General features: G+C 44.6%; 1 protein-coding gene across 1 annotated transcript in view; it reads left to right on the top strand.

Annotated features, from left to right (window-relative positions):
* Nucleotides 1-2713: 2713 nt before the first annotated feature.
* The window catches only part of LOC149982150 (uncharacterized), a 49162-nt gene continuing 32303 nt past the window's right edge, over nucleotides 2714-19572 (top strand). The window contains exons 1-23 of the mRNA XM_090183065.1: nucleotides 2714-2934; nucleotides 3064-3082; nucleotides 4143-4403; nucleotides 4514-4774; nucleotides 5224-5490; nucleotides 7801-7897; nucleotides 8159-8322; nucleotides 9638-9895; nucleotides 10095-10355; nucleotides 10562-10822; nucleotides 11267-11605; nucleotides 11999-12121; nucleotides 12503-12763; nucleotides 13235-13357; nucleotides 13726-13986; nucleotides 14458-14580; nucleotides 14961-15221; nucleotides 15693-15815; nucleotides 16182-16442; nucleotides 16914-17036; nucleotides 17417-17746; nucleotides 18149-18271; nucleotides 18652-18912. Of these exons, the coding sequence (XP_090039191.1) occupies nucleotides 2881-2934; nucleotides 3064-3082; nucleotides 4143-4403; nucleotides 4514-4774; nucleotides 5224-5490; nucleotides 7801-7897; nucleotides 8159-8322; nucleotides 9638-9895; nucleotides 10095-10355; nucleotides 10562-10822; nucleotides 11267-11605; nucleotides 11999-12121; nucleotides 12503-12763; nucleotides 13235-13357; nucleotides 13726-13986; nucleotides 14458-14580; nucleotides 14961-15221; nucleotides 15693-15815; nucleotides 16182-16442; nucleotides 16914-17036; nucleotides 17417-17746; nucleotides 18149-18271; nucleotides 18652-18912 (4615 nt within the window). The 5' untranslated portion in view covers nucleotides 2714-2880. The remainder of the gene's footprint in view (nucleotides 2935-3063; nucleotides 3083-4142; nucleotides 4404-4513; nucleotides 4775-5223; nucleotides 5491-7800; nucleotides 7898-8158; nucleotides 8323-9637; nucleotides 9896-10094; nucleotides 10356-10561; nucleotides 10823-11266; nucleotides 11606-11998; nucleotides 12122-12502; nucleotides 12764-13234; nucleotides 13358-13725; nucleotides 13987-14457; nucleotides 14581-14960; nucleotides 15222-15692; nucleotides 15816-16181; nucleotides 16443-16913; nucleotides 17037-17416; nucleotides 17747-18148; nucleotides 18272-18651; nucleotides 18913-19572) is intronic.

Genomic DNA, 19572 nt, shown 5'->3' with positions numbered 1-19572 from the left:
GAGATGGACAGGGGGAGGGGAAGAGAGGAACAGAGGGCCTAACAGTGTGGGGTAGGTCCGGTACAGAGGAGTGACGGAAGGAGAGGGATCTGAGTATTGTATCTCCGTATCTCTCTGTATCTCTCTGTTCACATCACTTTTCCCTTAATCATAGATCAACACAATTTCCACTCATTGTGTAAGGTTTGAGTTTCAGGCTCTGAATCAAGGTGGCATATTTGTTTTCACACGCAGCTCTTATCTCAAACTCTAGAATCTCAACCACAATGGACACATAATAGATGCTTAATCCCTCATTGTCTTCTGACAAAGACAGTCAGTCAAGGTTAGATGGGATGCGCAAATATGGAGAAAGAGTCATTTTAAATCCCATCATTCAGCCCTTCCCATAATCACACACGGAACACCACACAACTTGTTGTGTCTCTAGTTCACCATGAAAGACCCAAGTCAAAATCCCAGATTCTGTATCTGGCCTTTCTTTCTCCCCATAGAGATAGACATGAATGTGATGCTTAATATCTTAATACAGGTTTATTCTCATCTATTCTGAACTAGGCCTTTCACTTAGAATAAGAATATTTCTGTTGGGTTTCTATGTGCCAAAGTCTTTGTAACTCACAGTACGTGATCCCTGGTGAGGTCTAATCCTACAACAAGAGGAAGATGTAACCCGCTGTCTGACATTATGATGCGAAGGAAGAGATGGGGAGAGTATTCTGACTTCTTCCCATTGACTCTGTAAAGCAAACACAATGGACTAACAAACAATACCTGTACACAAGGTACAACAGGATACTTTACTTGTGGCTGCTAGGTCCATTTCAATCAGTAGTTACACAGCTCTTAACACGTGTGTATTAAATGTCTAGGAAACACATTTCTATTGTCACCAAACCAGGATGTACATTTAGGAATTAATTTACTTGACCACTGAATTTCAAGTAAGTGAAAGCAATATCACGTTATTTCATGCCAATGGGTTTCAAACAGGAAGACAATATCATTTAAAAAACATCCTAAGAGACATTCTCAGACACATAACTTCCTACAAAACACGTTATATTCAAATTAGGAGTACATTTGGCTGAAATTAGGAGTAAATTAAGCAGAAATGAGGAATAAATATCACATACAGGACCAGTCAAACATTTGGACACACCTACTATTTCAAGGTTTTTTCTTTATTTTTACTATTTTCTACATTGTAGAATAATAGTGAAGACATCAACACTATGAAATAACACATATGGAATTATGTAGTAACCCAAAAAGTGTTAAACAAATCAAAATAAATGTTATATTTGAGATTCTTCAAAGTAGCCACCCTTTGCCTTGATGACAGCTTTGCACACTCTTGGCATTCTCTCAACCGGATTCACCTGGAATGCTTTTCCAACAGTCGTGAAGGAGTTCCCACATACGCTGAGCACTTGTTAGCTGCTTTTCCTTCACTCTGCGGTCCAACTCATCCCAAACCATCTCAATTGGGTTGAGGTCGGGTGATTGTGGAGGCCAGGTCATCTGATGCAGCACTCCATCACTCTCCTTCTTGGTCAAACAGCCTTTACACAGCCTGGAGGTGTGTTGGGTCATTGTCCTGTTGAAAAACAAATGATAGTCCCACTAAGCACAGACCAGATGGGATGGCGTATCACAGCAGGATGCTGTGTTAGCCATTCTGGTTAAGTGTGCCTTGAATTCTAAATAACTGACAGTGTCACCAGCAAAGCACCCCCACACCATCACACCACCTCCTCCATGCTTCATGGAGGGAACCACACATGCGGAGATGTCCATCTGATGTCCATTGCTCATGTTTCTTGGCCCAAGAAAGTCTCTTCTTATTATTGGTGTCCTTTAGTAGTGGTTTCTTTGAAGCAATTCAACCATTAATGCCTGATTCACGCAGTCTCCTCTGAACAGTTCATGTTGAGATGTGTCTGTTACTTGAATTCTGTGAATTTATTTGGGCTGAAATATGTGGTGCAGTTTACTCTAATGAACTTATCCTCTGCAGCAGAGGTAACTCTGGGTCTTCCTTTCCTGTGTCGGTGTTCATGAGAGACAGTTTCATCACAGCGCTTGATGGTTTTCGCAACTGCACTTGAAGAATTGAGATTGAGATTTTGCCGATTGACTGACCTTCATCTCTTAAAGTAATGATGGACTGTCATTTCTCTTTGTTTATTTGAGCTGTTCTTGACATTATATGGACTTGGTCTTTTACCAAATAGGGCTATCTTCTGTATACTACCTCTACCTTGTCACAACACAACTGATTGGCTCAAATGCATTAAGAAGGAAAGAAATTCCACAAATTAATTTTTAACAAGGCACACCTGTTAATTGAAATGCATTCCAGGTGACCTCAAGACCTAATTTCAGGTGACCTCCTGAAGCTGGTTGAGAGAATGCCAAAAGTGTGCAAAGCTGTCATCAAGGCGAAGGGTGGCTACATTAAAGAATCTCAAATATAATATACATTTTGATTTGTTTAGCACTTTTTTGCTTACTGCATGATTCCTTATATGTTCTTTTTAAGTTTGTGTCCAAACTTTTGACTGGTACTGTAATCATACCTTGCAGGAAACAGCATTTACTGAAAACTATTTTTTGAGAACAAAGATCAGGTGTAGGGTGTGTGGACATCGCCTGGCAACCCCCTCACACACTTTCTCTTCTTCCCATCATGATACCTGTACACTGACCTAAGCCCACAGGCAGAGAAGAGAGAGTACTGTCCTTATTGGGGGCTCTCTGATTGGATCCCACAGAGCTGATCTACCCGTGCCCTGCCGCTAAAGATTCCAGATGAGCTCCTGTATCCAAGCTCCCATGCACCCATGGATGTAGCTTATTGAAACACTAACAGTCATCATGGAAAAGCTTGGAACTTTCTATTTACCTTTCATCTTATTGTCATTGACTCAGGTAAGTGTTCATTCTAATGCATTCTTTTGTGTTTTGTTTTTTCTTTGTGGATGATGGAGGTAGATGCTGTGATTTGTCTTGTACATTTGTTTTAAAATTGAAAACGTTTTGTCCTTATTTCTTTTTCAGATACAGCATGCATTAGCAGGTGAGTTAGCTTGGCTTCTATTGGAAGTGTTTGAAGAGTTTATTTCCAAAACACTTATATCCACAACTTTTCCACATTTGTGTTTCTTCCATCAGAACTTAGTGCTTATGGGTACTTATATGTGTGTGTAAAATATCACTGTTCTCACATCTTTTATTCATAGATTTTTAGATGTGTATTCAACTGTTTTTTATTTTGCAAAACGCTATATATCTGTTGTTTAGCTGGAATGGAATGGACATATCTTGTATAACATAAAAATTCAACCCATCATATAAATCTAGCCTCTTGCTATAGTGTTTGGTCAGAGTTAGGTCTCATCCTAAAAGGCACCCTATTCCCTATATAGTGCACTACTTTTGACCAGAGCCCAGATCTCATATTACTGTATTGATAATCGATTATATATATATTTTAATATTGGCGTCACAAAAGTATCATATGTACAGTTGTTTATAACATGTTTTATTATTTGTCACATTTGATACATCTACATTTGTAACCAAATGTGTCTCTCTGAAATAAAAACTAGAAGGTTTATTTATTTCTTATCATTTTTGGTGGTTCACAACTTAATATACAGTATTTTATAAAGAAGATATTGTGCTACACTGGTATTACAGGTTAAACATGTAAGGTGGCAATGCACCAACGCCAACCCTTAGAAATGTCTATAGATGTGGAACAAAAATTATTATTCATTCAATACAATAACAATTTATTTTGTCTCTCAAATATAGATTTTAATCATATTTTGTAGTGTATTCTAATAATGACCAGTCATTGTGAATTGATAAAAGAGAACTAACTAGCTATTGAATACTGTGGTTATTTGGAAACTACCCAGAATACATGTTGAAATGTCATCATCATGATCAACATTTCAGCTGATGTGTTTTCCATGCTCCCAGATACACAACTCCCTGACCTTTATTTGTAGCACAGGGCCTAACTATACAACTCATTCAAAATTGATCGAATACTATTGTCCAATGTCTTCGTTTTATACTGCTACGTCTGTTATCCTTCATAACTGACAACGTTTGTGTTCTCTATTCAGCTTGTAGTATCACGTCAGTAACGTCTCCTTCCGCATCGACACTGAACGTCAAATGGAACAGTTACCCTGGAGCCACAAATTATTTTCTGGATTTGCGGGTCGTGAACTCAACAAGCATTGCGCCAGTTGTGGTGACACTGCCTGTGTCAAGTACGCAAAGGCTGATCCAAGGATTGCGGCCAGGGAGTGTTTACCAAGTCCAATTGAAAGTCTTTCAGTTTTACCATGTGATGTGCACTAACACGCAAATTGCGACAACAGGTAACTCTCCTACGTGTAATATGACCAGTAGTTAATTAGTCCATGTTTACCTATTTTCATTGATTTCTTTGAGTGTTAGATCATCAACAGTGTCCTTATCTTGTTTCTAGTTCCCGCCACCTCCCAGATCACCTATTCCAAGGCCATATCCAGTACCTCGATCAGACTTGAATGGTCCGGCGTCCCTGGGGCTGACAAGTATTTGTTGGTTGTGGACGGGTTCAGTAACGGAGACAGATACAACCACAGTTTCACCACGCTGACTGGACAGGTGGATGGGCTCACACCTGCCAAGTCTTATACCTGCTATGTCTACTCTTCCAACATAGCGGGACTGGGGACCAGCAGCATGACCAAGACAATCACTACATGTAAGTCTGACAAATAGAATCATACAGGCTATATGATAAAGTATGTAAAACAGTGTAGAACGGCTCATAATAATGTCCGCAATGGTGCAAATGGAATGGCATTAAACACCAGGAAACCATGTTGTTTGATGTATTTGATACCATTCCACTGATGCCACTCTAGTCATTACCATGAGCCCGTTCACCCCAATTAATGTGCCACCAGCCTCCTTTGATATACAGTAACAGGACAAACTCAAGTTGCGCATGTCTATAGCAAGGGCCCTGAGTTTTTCCTAGTCACATCAAGTGCTCAGGAAAGACTCAGATGATCCCTAGTAACAGTGGTGGCTGTAGTACTGTCCCTACTAATCACACCATTATCTCTTTCCCTACAGTGGTACAACCTAGTAACAGTGGTGGCTGTAGTACTGTCCCTACTAATCACACCATTATCTCTTTCCCTACAGTGGTACAACCCCCAGCTGGTGTTGCCGTAGTAGCGACAGGAAGGAGCACAGCCCGTGTAACTTGGCAGTCGGTCAACAAAGTTCTGTTGTATCAGGTCAGCGTTACAGACAACAACAAACCGAGTGTGCCTGTACTGAAGAACACCACCACCACGTTCATGGACGTCAGTAATCTACAACCCTGCTCCACATACATTGTAGGAGTGTCATCAGTCAACACCTTCCTAGAGCCTGGAGAACCCACTAATGTCTCACACAGCACATCCAGTGAGTACTGTTGGAAGAGAGAAAACGAGATGAAATGATGGTCAGAGAGAGAGAGAGGGGATACAATGAAATTACAGTCAGAGAGAGAGAGAGAGAGAGAGAGAGGGGATAAGATTCAATTACAGTCAGACAGAGAGAGAGAGAGAGAGGATAAGATTAAATTACAGACAGAGAGAGAGAGAGAGAGGATAAGATTAAATTACAGTCAGACAGAGAGAGAGAGGGGATAAAATGAAATTACAGTCAGACAGAGAGAGAGAGAGAGGGGATAAGATTAAATTACAGTCAGACAGAGAGAGAGAGGGGATAAAATGAAATTACAGTCAGACAGAGAGAGAGAGAGAGGATAAAATGAAATTACAGTCAGAGAGAGAGAGAGAGAGAGAGAGAGGGGATAAGATTAAATTACAGTCAGACAGAGAGAGAGAGAGAGAGGATAATATGAAATTACAGTCAGACAGAGAGAGAGAGAGAGAGAGGATAATATGAAATTACAGTCAGACAGAGAGAGAGAGGGGATAAAACGAAATTACAGTCAGACAGAGAGAGAGAGAGGATAATATGAAATTACAGTCAGACAGAGAGAGAGAGGGGATAAGATTAAATTACAGTCAGACAGAGAGAGAGAGAGAGAGAGAGAGAGGGGATAAAATTAAATTACAGTCAGACAGAGAGAGAGAGAGAGAGAGAGAGGGGATAAGATTAAATTACAGTCAGACAGAGAGAGAGAGAGAGAGAGGGGATAAGATTAAATTACAGTCAGACAGAGAGAGAGAGAGAGAGAGAGAGAGGGGATAAGATTAAATTACAGTCAGACAGAGAGAGAGAGAGAGAGGGGATAAGATTAAATTACAGTCAGACAGAGAGAGAGAGAGAGAGAGGGGATAAGATTAAATTACAGTCAGACAGAGAGAGAGAGAGAGGGGATAAGATTAAATTACAGTCAGACAGAGAGAGAGAGAGAGAGGGGATAAGATTAAATTACAGTCAGACAGAGAGAGAGAGGGGATAAGATTAAATTACAGTCAGACAGAGAGAGAGAGGGGATAAGATTAAATTACAGTCAGACAGAGAGAGAGAGAGAGAGAGAGAGAGAGGGGATAAGATTAAATTACAGTCAGACAGAGAGAGAGAGAGAGAGAGAGGGGATAAGATTAAATTACAGTCAGACAGAGAGAGAGAGAGAGAGAGAGGATAAGATTAAATTACAGTCAGACAGAGAGAGAGAGGGGATAAGATTAAATTACAGTCAGACAGAGAGAGAGAGGGGATAAGATTAAATTACAGTCAGACAGAGAGAGAGAGAGAGAGAGAGGGGATAAAATTAAATTACAGTCAGACAGAGAGAGAGAGAGAGAGGGGATAAGATTAAATTACAGTCAGACAGAGAGAGAGAGAGAGAGAGAGGGGATAAGATTAAATTACAGTCAGACAGAGAGAGAGAGAGAGAGAGAGAGGATAAGATTAAATTACAGTCAGACAGAGAGAGAGAGGGGATAAGATTAAATTACAGTCAGACAGAGAGAGAGAGAGAGAGAGAGGGGATAAAATTAAATTACAGTCAGACAGAGAGAGAGAGAGAGAGGGGATAAGATTAAATTACAGTCAGACAGAGAGAGAGAGAGAGAGAGAGAGGATAAAATTAAATTACAGTCAGACAGAGAGAGAGAGAGAGGGGATAAAATTAAATTACAGTCAGACAGAGAGAGAGAGAGAGGGGATACGATTAAATTACAGTCAGACAGAGAGAGAGAGAGAGAGGGGATAAGATTAAATTACAGTCAGACAGAGAGAGAGGATAAGATTAAATTACAGTCAGACAGAGAGAGAGAGAGGGGATAAGATTAAATTACAGTCAGACAGAGAGAGAGAGAGAGAGGATAAGATTAAATTACAGTCAGACAGAGAGAGAGAGAGAGGATAAGATTAAATTACAGTCAGACAGAGAGAGAGGATAAGATTAAATTACAGTCAGACAGAGAGAGAGAGAGAGAGGATAAGATTAAATTACAGTCAGACAGAGAGAGAGAGAGAGGATAAGATTAAATTACAGTCAGACAGAGAGAGAGAGAGAGAGAGAGAGAGGGGATAAAATTAAATTACAGTCAGACAGAGAGAGAGAGAGAGGGGATAAGATTAAATTACAGTCAGACAGAGAGAGAGAGAGAGGAAACGAGATGAAATGACGGGCAGAGAGAGAGAAGATGCATGCACACATGTACTTTAGGCTACACAGACAGACAGACAGACAGACAGACAGACAGACAGACAGACAGGCAGGGCATAATCTGTATTTGTCCTTGCTTTTAGCCATCAACAGGGTCATGTCCATCTCAATGAACTACAGCTGTTCTAGTGGGGTGGTGGCAGTGACTTGGGGACAGGTGTTGGGAGCCAACTCCTACAGGTGACTACTGTCTCTTATTTACCTGGATTGATTGTGCTGTTCTATGTGATTGCTACATCTTCCTCAGTTGAATGCCTTTTTCTTAGGACCAAGAGTTATTTCTGATCCCTTATCCAGGGACTGGTGTTTCTCCCAGTCAGGTCACATGGTCCGGGTAAAACTCCTGTGTCCCCTCTCATTGAAGGTGGCTCTGAATAACACACATATGTTATGTACATCTGCTAAATGACTCAATGACCAAACTGTGAATGTGTTGTCAAGGGCGGAGGCTGTAGATGTGAACGGGACGGCCCTGTCTTGCACCTCTGCCTCAAACACCTGTCAGATCACCATGTTGAACTGTGGAGAGAGATACCTGATCCAGGTCACTGCCATCTCATTCGACTGCCAGAGCACCTCCAACACATCCACATACTTTGAGACAGGTGAAGGACATGTGCATGTACAGCATACCTCTCCTCTACTATCTTGCTATCCCCTCCTCTCTGTCTACATATTTTTATTCTATTTGATCTGTTATCTGTTCCAGTTCCTCTCACGTTCACACTCACACTCACACACACACATGCACCCCTCAACCCCCCTCCACACACACATACAGTACACATTCTACCAGACACACTTAATCTGTCTCCAACAACTGATCCCTATGAGTCAATCCTACTCTCTCCTGAACCTTCCCATAATATCTGCTGTTTGCTACCCATCCTAATCACTGCTACACACCCAGCAGATATATAGTTCTGAGGAGGTCTGTAGACTAGACGAGTCTCTATTGAGTAGAGGGGGGTTGTATGAAAGGTCAGACAGTGATAGTGTCTGTCATACCAGGAAGTGAAAAGGTTTTACACACACCTAGACATGTGTGAGGTATAGAGTGAAACTCACAAAGGAATACGTTACCTACTGTACCTGTGTTGATAAGGAGAGACAAAGACAAAGTGATTCAGGTTTCAATATGATCCTCCGTTATTGTTCTGGTTGACTTGGGGACATTAGAGTTGAACCTCCATCCAACTGGCTCTACTTCATATGATGTTATATATCTCACAGTTCCACATTCACTGTCCAATTTACAGCAAGTTCACTTGTTTGTTTCCCTTCCAGACAGTGTACAACATTTCTTTTTTTAGGGCACTTTATACATCCCCCTACTTCTCCAGTCCTATTTTCAGTTGACTCCCCTTTACCATGTGCCCTAACCCCTAACCCCTTACTCTATACCCCTGTCCCACCCTAACCCCTTACTCTGTACCCCTGTTCCACCTTAACCCCTAACCCCTTACTCTATACCCCTGTCCCACCCTAACCCCTAACCCCTTACTCTGTACCCCTGTTCCACCCTAACCCCTAACCCCTTACTCTGTACCCCTGTCCCACCCTAACCCCTAACCCCTTACTCTGTACCCCTGTCCCACCCTAACCCCTAACCCCTTACTCTATACCCCTGTTCCACCTTAACCCCTAACACCTTACTCTGTACCCCTGTTCCACCTTAACCCCTAACACCTTACTCTGTACCCCTGTTCCACCTTAACCCCTAACACCTTACTCTGTACCCCTGTTCCACCCTAACCCCTAACCCCTAACCTCTTACTCTGTACCCCTGTTCCACATAAACCCCTAACCCCTAACCTCTTACTCTGTACCCCTGCCCCACCCTAACCCCTAACCCCTTACTATGCAGCCCTGTCCCACCCTAACCCCTAACCCCTAACCTCTCTCTCTCTCCCCCACCAGTGCCCTGCGTTCCCTCCCAGCTGGCGACGTACCATGAGTGTTCCAGTAATGTGATCATCTTCTCCTGGGCTCCCACCAATAACACCAACTACTACGTAGCTACGTCTCTGGCTTCAGACGGACAGCTGGTGGTGTGTCGCACCAAGGGCACAGAGTGCTTTTTCACCAACACGGTCTGCGAACACACCTACCAGTTCACCGTTTACGCCGTCAGTAGTTGCAACAGCAAAACCAGTCCCTCGAAGCACGTCCGGACCTGTGAGTGAAGGGAAGGGGTGTAGGGAAGGTGTGGTGGGGGTAGGGGGAGGGGCAGGAAGAGAGAGTTCTCTACCTAGTGGCTACCTGTGGTAATGCAAGGTAACGAGTGTGTCTGTGTGTGTACTTGTATTATACATGTCTATGCGTGTACAACATGAGTGAATTCTCTAAACCCCCCCCTCCCTCCCTCCCTCCCCAGCCCCTTGTATCCCCCAGAACATAAAGACGTATGCGGAGTGTCGGTCTGATGTGTTGATCACCACCTGGGACAAGACAGCAGGGGCTCTGTCCTACACAGTGGAGGCTCAGGGTAACAACGGAGACAGCTACAACTGCAGCTCCTTCACCAACAGCTGTGCTATGCCTGGTGTGGCCTGTGGAGAGAGTCTGAGTGTGTGGATCACTGCCTCAAATGATGACTGTACCACAGAGAAGGAGCTGGGAGAGGCAGCTAAGACTGGTGAGTACTGGAGGATGGGCGTATTGTTATGTTATAGTGTAGGAAGAGGATAGAAGAGACTGACAAGTCTGGTGGAGATTTGGATCTGCGGCTAGTTGAGCCACTTATAGGGAGGACAGGAGCTTTAATATCATAGTTGAGAAATAATGGCATCATATACATTTACTTGTCGTTACTTCAAACCTCTCTCCTCCTCGCTTGCCCAGTCCCTTGTACCCCTACCAACGTGTCAGCCTCTGTGGAATGCAGCCCCAACTCTGCCCTTATGACCTGGGCGGTGAGCAAGGGCGCAGTGTTCTACATCGCCATGACACAGCACGCAGATGGCACGGTGCGATCCTGCCACTCCATGGGCCCTAACTGTCTCATACAGGGCTTAAACTGCGGCAAAACCTACACCGCCAGCGTCATAGCAACCGACACGAAGTGCAACAGCTCCCAGAGCCAACTGGTCACTGTAGAAACTGGTAAGTGATGGAGAGGGGGGGGGGGCTAGGCTCTCAGGTGGGCACTACTTCAGAGGACTACAGTACACAAGTAGTGTTTGAGTCATCAAGTTCAGGTTCAGATTATTTGTCATATGCAACAGATAACCAGGGGCACAGTCCAACACTCAGACATAATTTACATACAAAGCATTTGTGTTCAGTGATTCTTCCAGATCAGGGGCAGTAGGGATGACCAGAGATGTTATCTTTATAAGTGTGTGAATTTGAACATTTTCCTGTCAACATGTAAGAAGATCTTTTGGCTGTTTGGGAAAATGTATGGAGTAAAAAGTACATCATTGTCTTTAGAAATGTGGTGAAGTAAAAGTAAACGTTGTCAAAAATACAAATAATACTCTCTCCTTTTCTCTGTCTCTCTCTTTCTCCATCACCCTCCCTCTCTCTCTTTCTCTCTCCCTACAGGTGCCTGTCCCCCCACCAATGTCACAACGTCTCTGCAGTGTGATGGCAACATGGGCACTGTCTCCTGGACGGCCGTTGCCGGGGAGGACATGTACCTAGCAACAGCCACAGGTGACGACGGACACACCCACACCTGCAGCTCCAACTCCACCGACTGTTCCTTCACCGACCTGCACTGCGCCGAGACCTACGCTGTCACCGTGGTTACCATGGACAGGGGCTGCCATAGCGACCCCAGCCCTGACGTTGAACTCAGAACAGGTGAGAAGAGACAGAGTCTGTCTGTATGTGATGAATATCTTGTAGATCTAGAACTCGATTACATCCTTCATAATCTCTCATGAACAGACGCACGTAACATAGAACGATATCGTAGCATCTCTCAACAGACTGTGGGATGAGACGATTAACCAGGGACTTTGTTCCGCAGTGAAGATTTTTTACGCCACTGATCGTTTGGACAAATCATGATTTCGCAGGTGTTCACATCTTTCCAATTTCAGAAGGGGAGGGGACATTTAGCCCATCCATTTAGTGGGGTGGAGACTTTGATAGTCTGGTTTGTATCGTTTCTCATACATCTATCCCCTGAACCTGATGGAGGATCTGACGCATTAACGCAATAATTAAGTTCTGGGGGTCCGAGATTTCATTCTTCATTACATTCCCACTTGTTGGACTTGAGTTAGCAACTGTATACTCTAGTACATCTGTTGTCTCTGGACTGCTCAGCACTGTGTCCACCCATCGACCTGGAGGGCATGGTGTCCTGTTCCACCAACATCCTGTCCCTGACCTGGGATGCCAGCCCAGGGTACGGGGCCAATTACACCTTACACTCCCAGAAGATAGGGGGTGCTAACAACACCACTTCATATCCCACAATTTGTATTACATTTTTATTGACGGATAACCAGGGGCACAGTCCAACACTCAGACATCATTTACATACAAAGCATTTGTGTTCAGTGATTCTTCCAGATCAGGGGCAGTAGGGATGACCAGAGATGTTATCTTTATAAGTGTGTGAATTTGAACATTTTCCTGTCAACATGTAAGATGAACTTCTGGCTGTTTGGGAAAATGTATGGAGTAAAAAGTACATAATTGTCTTTAGAAATGTGGTGAAGTCAAAGTAAACGTTGTCAAAAATACAAATAATAATCTCTCCTTTTCTCTGTCTCTCCCTTCTCTCTGTCTCTCTCTTTCTCCATCACCCTCCCTCTCTCCCTACAGGTGCCTGTCCCCCCACCAATGTCACAACCTCTCTGCAGTGTGATGGCAACATGGGCACTGTCTCTTGGACGGCCGTTGCCGGGGAGGACATGTACCTAGCAACAGCCACAGGTGACGACGGACACACCCACACCTGCAGCTCCAACTCCACCGACTGTTCCTTCACCGACCTGCACTGCGCCGAGACCTACGCTGTCACCGTGGTTACCATGGACAGGGGCTGCCATAGCGACCCCAGCCCTGACGTTGAACTCAGAACAGGTGAGAAGAGACAGAGTCTGTCTGTATGTGATGAATATCTTGTAGATCTAGAACTCGATTACATCCTTCATAATCTCTCATGAACAGACGCACGTAACATAGAACGATATCGTAGCATCTCTCAACAGACTGTGGGATGAGACGATTAACCAGGGACTTTGTTCCGCAGTGAAGATTTTTTACGCCACTGATCGTTTGGACAAATCATGATTTCGCAAGTGTTCACAACTTTCCAATTTCAGAAGGGGAGGGGACATTTAGCCCATCCATTTAGTGGGGTGGAGACTTTGATAGTCTGGTTTGTATCGTTTCTCATACATCTATCCCCTGAACCTGATGGAGGATCTGACGCATTAACGCAATAATTAAGTTCTGGGGGTCCAAGATTCCATTCTTCATTACATTCCCACTTGTTGGACTTGAGTTAGCAACTGTATACTCTAGTACATCTGTTGTCTCTGGACTGCTCAGCACTGTGTCCACCCATCGACCTGGAGGGCATGGTGTCCTGGTCCACCAACATCTTGTCCCTGACCTGGGATGCCAGCCTAGGGTACGGGGCCAATTACACCTTACACTCCCAGAAGATAGGGGGTGCTAACAACACCACTTCATATCCCACAATTTGTATTACATTTTTATTGACGGATAACCAGGGGCACAGTCCAACACTCAGACATAATTTACATACAAAGCAATTTGTGTTCAGTGATTCTTCCAGATCAGGGGCAGTAGGGATGACCAGAGATGTTATCTTTATAAGTGTGTGAATTTGAACATTTTCCTGTCAACATGTAAGAAGAACTTTTGGCTGTTTGGGAAAATGTATGGAGTAAAAAGTACATCATTGTCTTTAGAAATGTGGTGAAGTAAAAGTAAACGTTGTCAAAAATACAAATAATACTCTCTCCTTTTCTCTGTCTCTCCCTTCTCTCTGTGTCTCTCTTTCTCTCTCCCTACAGGTGCCTGTCCCCCCACCAATGTCACAACGTCTCTGCAGTGTGATGGCAACATGGGCACTGTCTCCTGGACGGCCGTTGCCGGGGAGGACATGTACCTAGCAACAGCCACAGGTGACGACGGACACACCCACACCTGCAGCTCCAACTCCACCGACTGTTCCTTCACCGACCTGCACTGCGCCGAGACCTACGCTGTCACCGTGGTTACCATGAACAGGGGCTGCCATAGCGACCCCAGCCCTGACGTTGAACTCAGAACAGGTGAGAAGAGACAGAGTCTGTCTGTATGTGATGAATATCTTGTAGATCTAGAACTCGATTACATCCTTCATAATCTCTCATGAACAGACGCACGTAACATAGAACGATATCGTAGCATCTCTCAACAGACTGTGGGATGAGACGATTAACCAGGGACTTTGTTCCACAGTGAAGATTTTTTACGCCACTGATCGTTTGGACAAATCATGATTTCGCAAGTGTTCACAACTTTCCAATTTCAGAAGGGGAGGGGACATTTAGCCCATCCATTTAGTGGGGTGGAGACTTTGATAGTCTGGTTTGTATCGTTTCTCATACATCTATCCCCTGAACCTGATGGAGGATCTGACGCATTAACGCAATAATTAAGTTCTGGGGGTCCAAGATTCCATTCTTCATTACATTCCCACTTGTTGGACTTGAGTTAGCAACTGTATACTCTAGTACATCTGTTGTCTCTGGACTGCTCAGCACTGTGTCCACCCATCGACCTGGAGGGCATGGTGTCCTGGTCCACCAACATCTTGTCCCTGACCTGGGATGCCAGCCTAGGGTACGGGGCCAATTACACCTTACACTCCCAGAAGATAGGGGGTGCTAACAACACCACTTCATATCCCACAATTTGTATTACATTTTTATTGACGGATAACCAGGGGCACAGTCCAACACTCAGACATAATTTACATACAAAGCAATTTGTGTTCAGTGATTCTTCCAGATCAGGGGCAGTAGGGATGACCAGAGATGTTATCTTTATAAGTGTGTGAATTTGAACATTTTCCTGTCAACATGTAAGAAGAACTTTTGGCTGTTTGGGAAAATGTATGGAGTAAAAAGTACATCATTGTCTTTAGAAATGTGGTGAAGTAAAAGTAAACGTTGTCAAAAATACAAATAATACTCTCTCCTTCTCTGTCTCTCCCTTCTCTCTGTCTCTCTCTTTCTCCATCACCCTCCCTCTCTCCCTACAGGTGCCTGTCCCCCCACCAATGTCACAACGTCTCTGCAGTGTGATGGCAACATGGGCACTGTCTCTTGGACGGCCGTTGCCGGGGAGGACATGTACCTAGCAACAGCCACAGGTGACGACGGATACACCCACACCTGCAGCTCCAACTCCACCGACTGTTCCTTCACCGACCTGCACTGCGCCGAGACCTACGCTGTCACCGTGGTTACCATGGACAGGGGCTGCCATAGCGACCCCAGCCCTGACGTTGAACTCAGAACAGGTGAGAAGAGACAGAGTCTGTCTGTATGTGATGAATATCTTGTAGATCTAGAACTCGATTACATCCTTCATAATCTCTCATGAACAGACGCACGTAACATAGAACGATATCGTAGCATCTCTCAACAGACTGTGGGATGAGACGATTAACCAGGGACTTTGTTCCACAGTGAAGATTTTTTACGCCACTGATCGTTTGGACAAATCATGATTTCGCAAGTGTTCACAACTTTCCAATTTCAGAAGGGGAGGGGACATTTAGCCCATCCATTTAGTGGGGTGGAGACTTTGATAGTCTGGTTTGTATCGTTTCTCATACATCTATCCCCTGAACCTGATGGAGGATCTGACGCATTAACGCAATAATTAAGTTCTGGGGGTCCAAGATTCCATTCTTCATTACATTCCCACTTGTTGGACTTGAGTTAGCAACTGTATACTCTAGTACATCTGTTGTCTCTGGACTGCTCAGCACTGTGTCCACCCATCGACCTGGAGGGCATGGTGTCCTGGTCCACCAACATCTTGTCCCTGACCTGGGATGCCAGCCTAGGGTACGGGGCCAATTACACCTTACACTCCCAGAAGATAGGGGGTGCTAACAACACCACTTCATATCCCACAATTTGTATTACATTTTTATTGACGGATAACCAGGGGCACAGTCCAACACTCAGACATAATTTACATACAAAGCAATTTGTGTTCAGTGATTCTTCCAGATCAGGGGCAGTAGGGATGACCAGAGATGTTATCTTTATAAGTGTGTGAATTTGAACATTTTCCTGTCAACATGTAAGAAGAACTTTTGGCTGTTTGGGAAAATGTATGGAGTAAAAAGTACATCATTGTCTTTAGAAATGTGGTGAAGTAAAAGTAAACGTTGTCAAAAATACAAATAATACTCTCTCCTTCTCTGTCTCTCCCTTCTCTCTGTGTCTCTCTTTCTCTCTCCCTACAGGTGCCTGTCCCCCCACCAATGTCACAACGTCTCTGCAGTGTGATGGCAACATGGGCACTGTCTCCTGGACGGCCGTCGCCGGGGAGGACATGTACCTAGCAACAGCCACAGGTGACGACGGACACACCCACACCTGCAGCTCCAACTCCACCGACTGTTCCTTCACCGACCTGCACTGCGCCGAGACCTACGCTGTCACCGTGGTTACCATGAACAGGGGCTGCCATAGCGACCCCAGCCCTGACGTTGAACTCAGAACAGGTGAGAAGAGACAGAGTCTGTCTGTATGTGATGAATATCTTGTAGATCTAGAACTCGATTACATCCTTCATAATCTCTCATGAACAGACGCACGTAACATAGAACGATATCGTAGCATCTCTCAACAGACTGTGGGATGAGACGATTAACCAGGGACTTTGTTCCACAGTGAAGATTTTTTACGCCACTGATCGTTTGGACAAATCATGATTTCGCAAGTGTTCACAACTTTCCAATTTCAGAAGGGGAGGGGACATTTAGCCCATCCATTTAGTGGGGTGGAGACTTTGATAGTCTGGTTTGTATCGTTTCTCATACATCTATCCCCTGAACCTGATGGAGGATCTGACGCATTAACGCAATAATTAAGTTCTGGGGGTCCAAGATTCCATTCTTCATTACATTCCCACTTGTTGGACTTGAGTTAGCAACTGTATACTCTAGTACATCTGTTGTCTCTGGACTGCTCAGCACTGTGTCCACCCATCGACCTGGAGGGCATGGTGTCCTGGTCCACCAACATCTTGTCCCTGACCTGGGATGCCAGCCTAGGGTACGGGGCCAATTACACCTTACACTCCCAGAAGATAGGGGGTGCTAACAACACCACTTCATATCCCACAATTTGTATTACATTTTTATTGACGGATAACCAGGGGCACAGTCCAACACTCAGACATAATTTACATACAAAGCAATTTGTGTTCAGTGATTCTTCCAGATCAGGGGCAGTAGGGATGACCAGAGATGTTATCTTTATAAGTGTGTGAATTTGAACATTTTCCTGTCAACATGTAAGAAGAACTTTTGGCTGTTTGGGAAAATGTATGGAGTAAAAAGTACATCATTGTCTTTAGAAATGTGGTGAAGTAAAAGTAAACGTTGTCAAAAATACAAATAATACTCTCTCCTTCTCTGTCTCTCCCTTCTCTCTGTCTCTCTCTTTCTCCATCACCCTCCCTCTCTCCCTACAGGTGCCTGTCCCCCCACCAATGTCACAACGTCTCTGCAGTGTGATGGCAACATGGGCACTGTCTCTTGGACGGCCGTTGCCGGGGAGGACATGTACCTAGCAACAGCCACAGGTGACGACGGACACACCCACACCTGCAGCTCCAACTCCACCGACTGTTCCTTCACCGACCTGCACTGCGCCGAGACCTACGCTGTCACCGTGGTTACCATGGACAGGGGCTGCCATAGCGACCCCAGCCCTGACGTTGAACTCAGAACAGGTGAGAAGAGACAGAGTCTGTCTGTATGTGATGAATATCTTGTAGATCTAGAACTCGATTACATCCTTCATAATCTCTCATGAACAGACGCACGTAACATAGAACGATATCGTAGCATCTCTCAACAGACTGTGGGATGAGACGATTAACCAGGGACTTTGTTCCACAGTGAAGATTTTTTACGCCACTGATCGTTTGGACAAATCATGATTTCGCAAGTGTTCACAACTTTCCAATTTCAGAAGGGGAGGGGACATTTAGCCCATCCATTTAGTGGGGTGGAGACTTTGATAGTCTGGTTTGTATCGTTTCTCATACATCTATCCCCTGAACCTGATGGAGGATCTGACGCATTAACGCAATAATTAAGTTCTGGGGGTCCAAGATTCCATTCTTCATTACATTCCCACTTGTTGGACTTGAGTTAGCAACTGTATACTCTAGTACATCTGTTGTCTCTGGACTGCTCAGCACTGTGTCCACCCATCGACCTGGAGGGCATGGTGTCCTGGTCCACCAACATCTTGTCCCTGACCTGGGATGCCAGCCCAGGGTACGGGGCCAATTACACCTTACACTCCCAGAAGATAGGGGGTGCTAACAACACCACTTCATATCCCACAATTTGTATTACATTTTTATTGACGGATAACCAGGGGCACAGTCCAACACTCAGACATAATTTACATACAAAGCAATTTGTGTTCAGTGATTCTTCCAGATCAGGGGCAGTAGGGATGACCAGAGATGTTATCTTTATAAGTGTGTGAATTTGAACATTTTCCTGTCAACATGTAAGAAGAACTTTTGGCTGTTTGGGAAAATGTATGGAGTAAAAAGTACATCATTGTCTTTAGAAATGTGGTGAAGTAAAAGTAAACGTTGTCAAAAATACAAATAATACTCTCTCCTTCTCTGTCTCTCCCTTCTCTCTGTCTCTCTCTTTCTCCATCACCCTCCCTCTCTCCCTACAGGTGCCTGTCCCCCCACCAATGTCACAACGTCTCTGCAGTGTGATGGCAACATGGGCACTGTCTCTTGGACGGCCGTTGCCGGGGAGGACATGTACCTAGCAACAGCCACAGGTGACGACGGACACACCCACACCTGCAGCTCCAACTCCACCGACTGTTCCTTCACCGACCTGCACTGCGCCGAGACCTACGCTGTCACCGTGGTTACCATGGACAGGGGCTGCCATAGCGACCCCAGCCCTGACGTTGAACTCAGAACAGGTGAGAAGAGACAGAGTCTGTCTGTATGTGATGAATATCTTGTAGATCTAGAACTCGATTACATCCTTCATAATCTCTCATGAACAGACGCACGTAACATAGAACGATATCGTAGCATCTCTCAACAGACTGTGGGATGAGACGATTAACCAGGGACTTTGTTCCACAGTGAAGATTTTTTACGCCACTGATCGTTTGGACAAATCATGATTTCGCAAGTGTTCACAACTTTCCAATTTCAGAAGGGGAGGGGACATTTAGCCCATCCATTTAGTGGGGTGGAGACTTTGATAGTCTGGTTTGTATCGTTTCTCATACATCTATCCCCTGAACCTGATGGAGGATCTGACGCATTAACGCAATAATTAAGTTCTGGGGGTCCAAGATTCCATTCTTCATTACATTCCCACTTGTTGGACTTGAGTTAGCAACTGTATACTCTAGTACATCTGTTGTCTCTGGACTGCTCAGCACTGTGTCCACCCATCGACCTGGAGGGCATGGTGTCCTGGTCCACCAACATCTTGTCCCTGACCTGGGATGCCAGCCCAGGGTACGGGGCCAATTACACCTTACACTCCCAGAAGATAGGGGGTGCTAACAACACCACTTCATATCCCACAATTTGTATTACATTTTTATTGACGGATAACCAGGGGC

Source organism: Oncorhynchus mykiss, chromosome 8, assembly GCF_057628025.1.
Source record: "Oncorhynchus mykiss isolate SJ-2025 chromosome 8, ASM5762802v1, whole genome shotgun sequence".
Taxonomy (NCBI): Eukaryota; Metazoa; Chordata; class Actinopteri; order Salmoniformes; family Salmonidae; genus Oncorhynchus; species Oncorhynchus mykiss.
The sequence above is the reverse complement of the archived record's forward strand: the minus strand, read 5'-3'. Positions and strand labels throughout refer to the sequence as shown.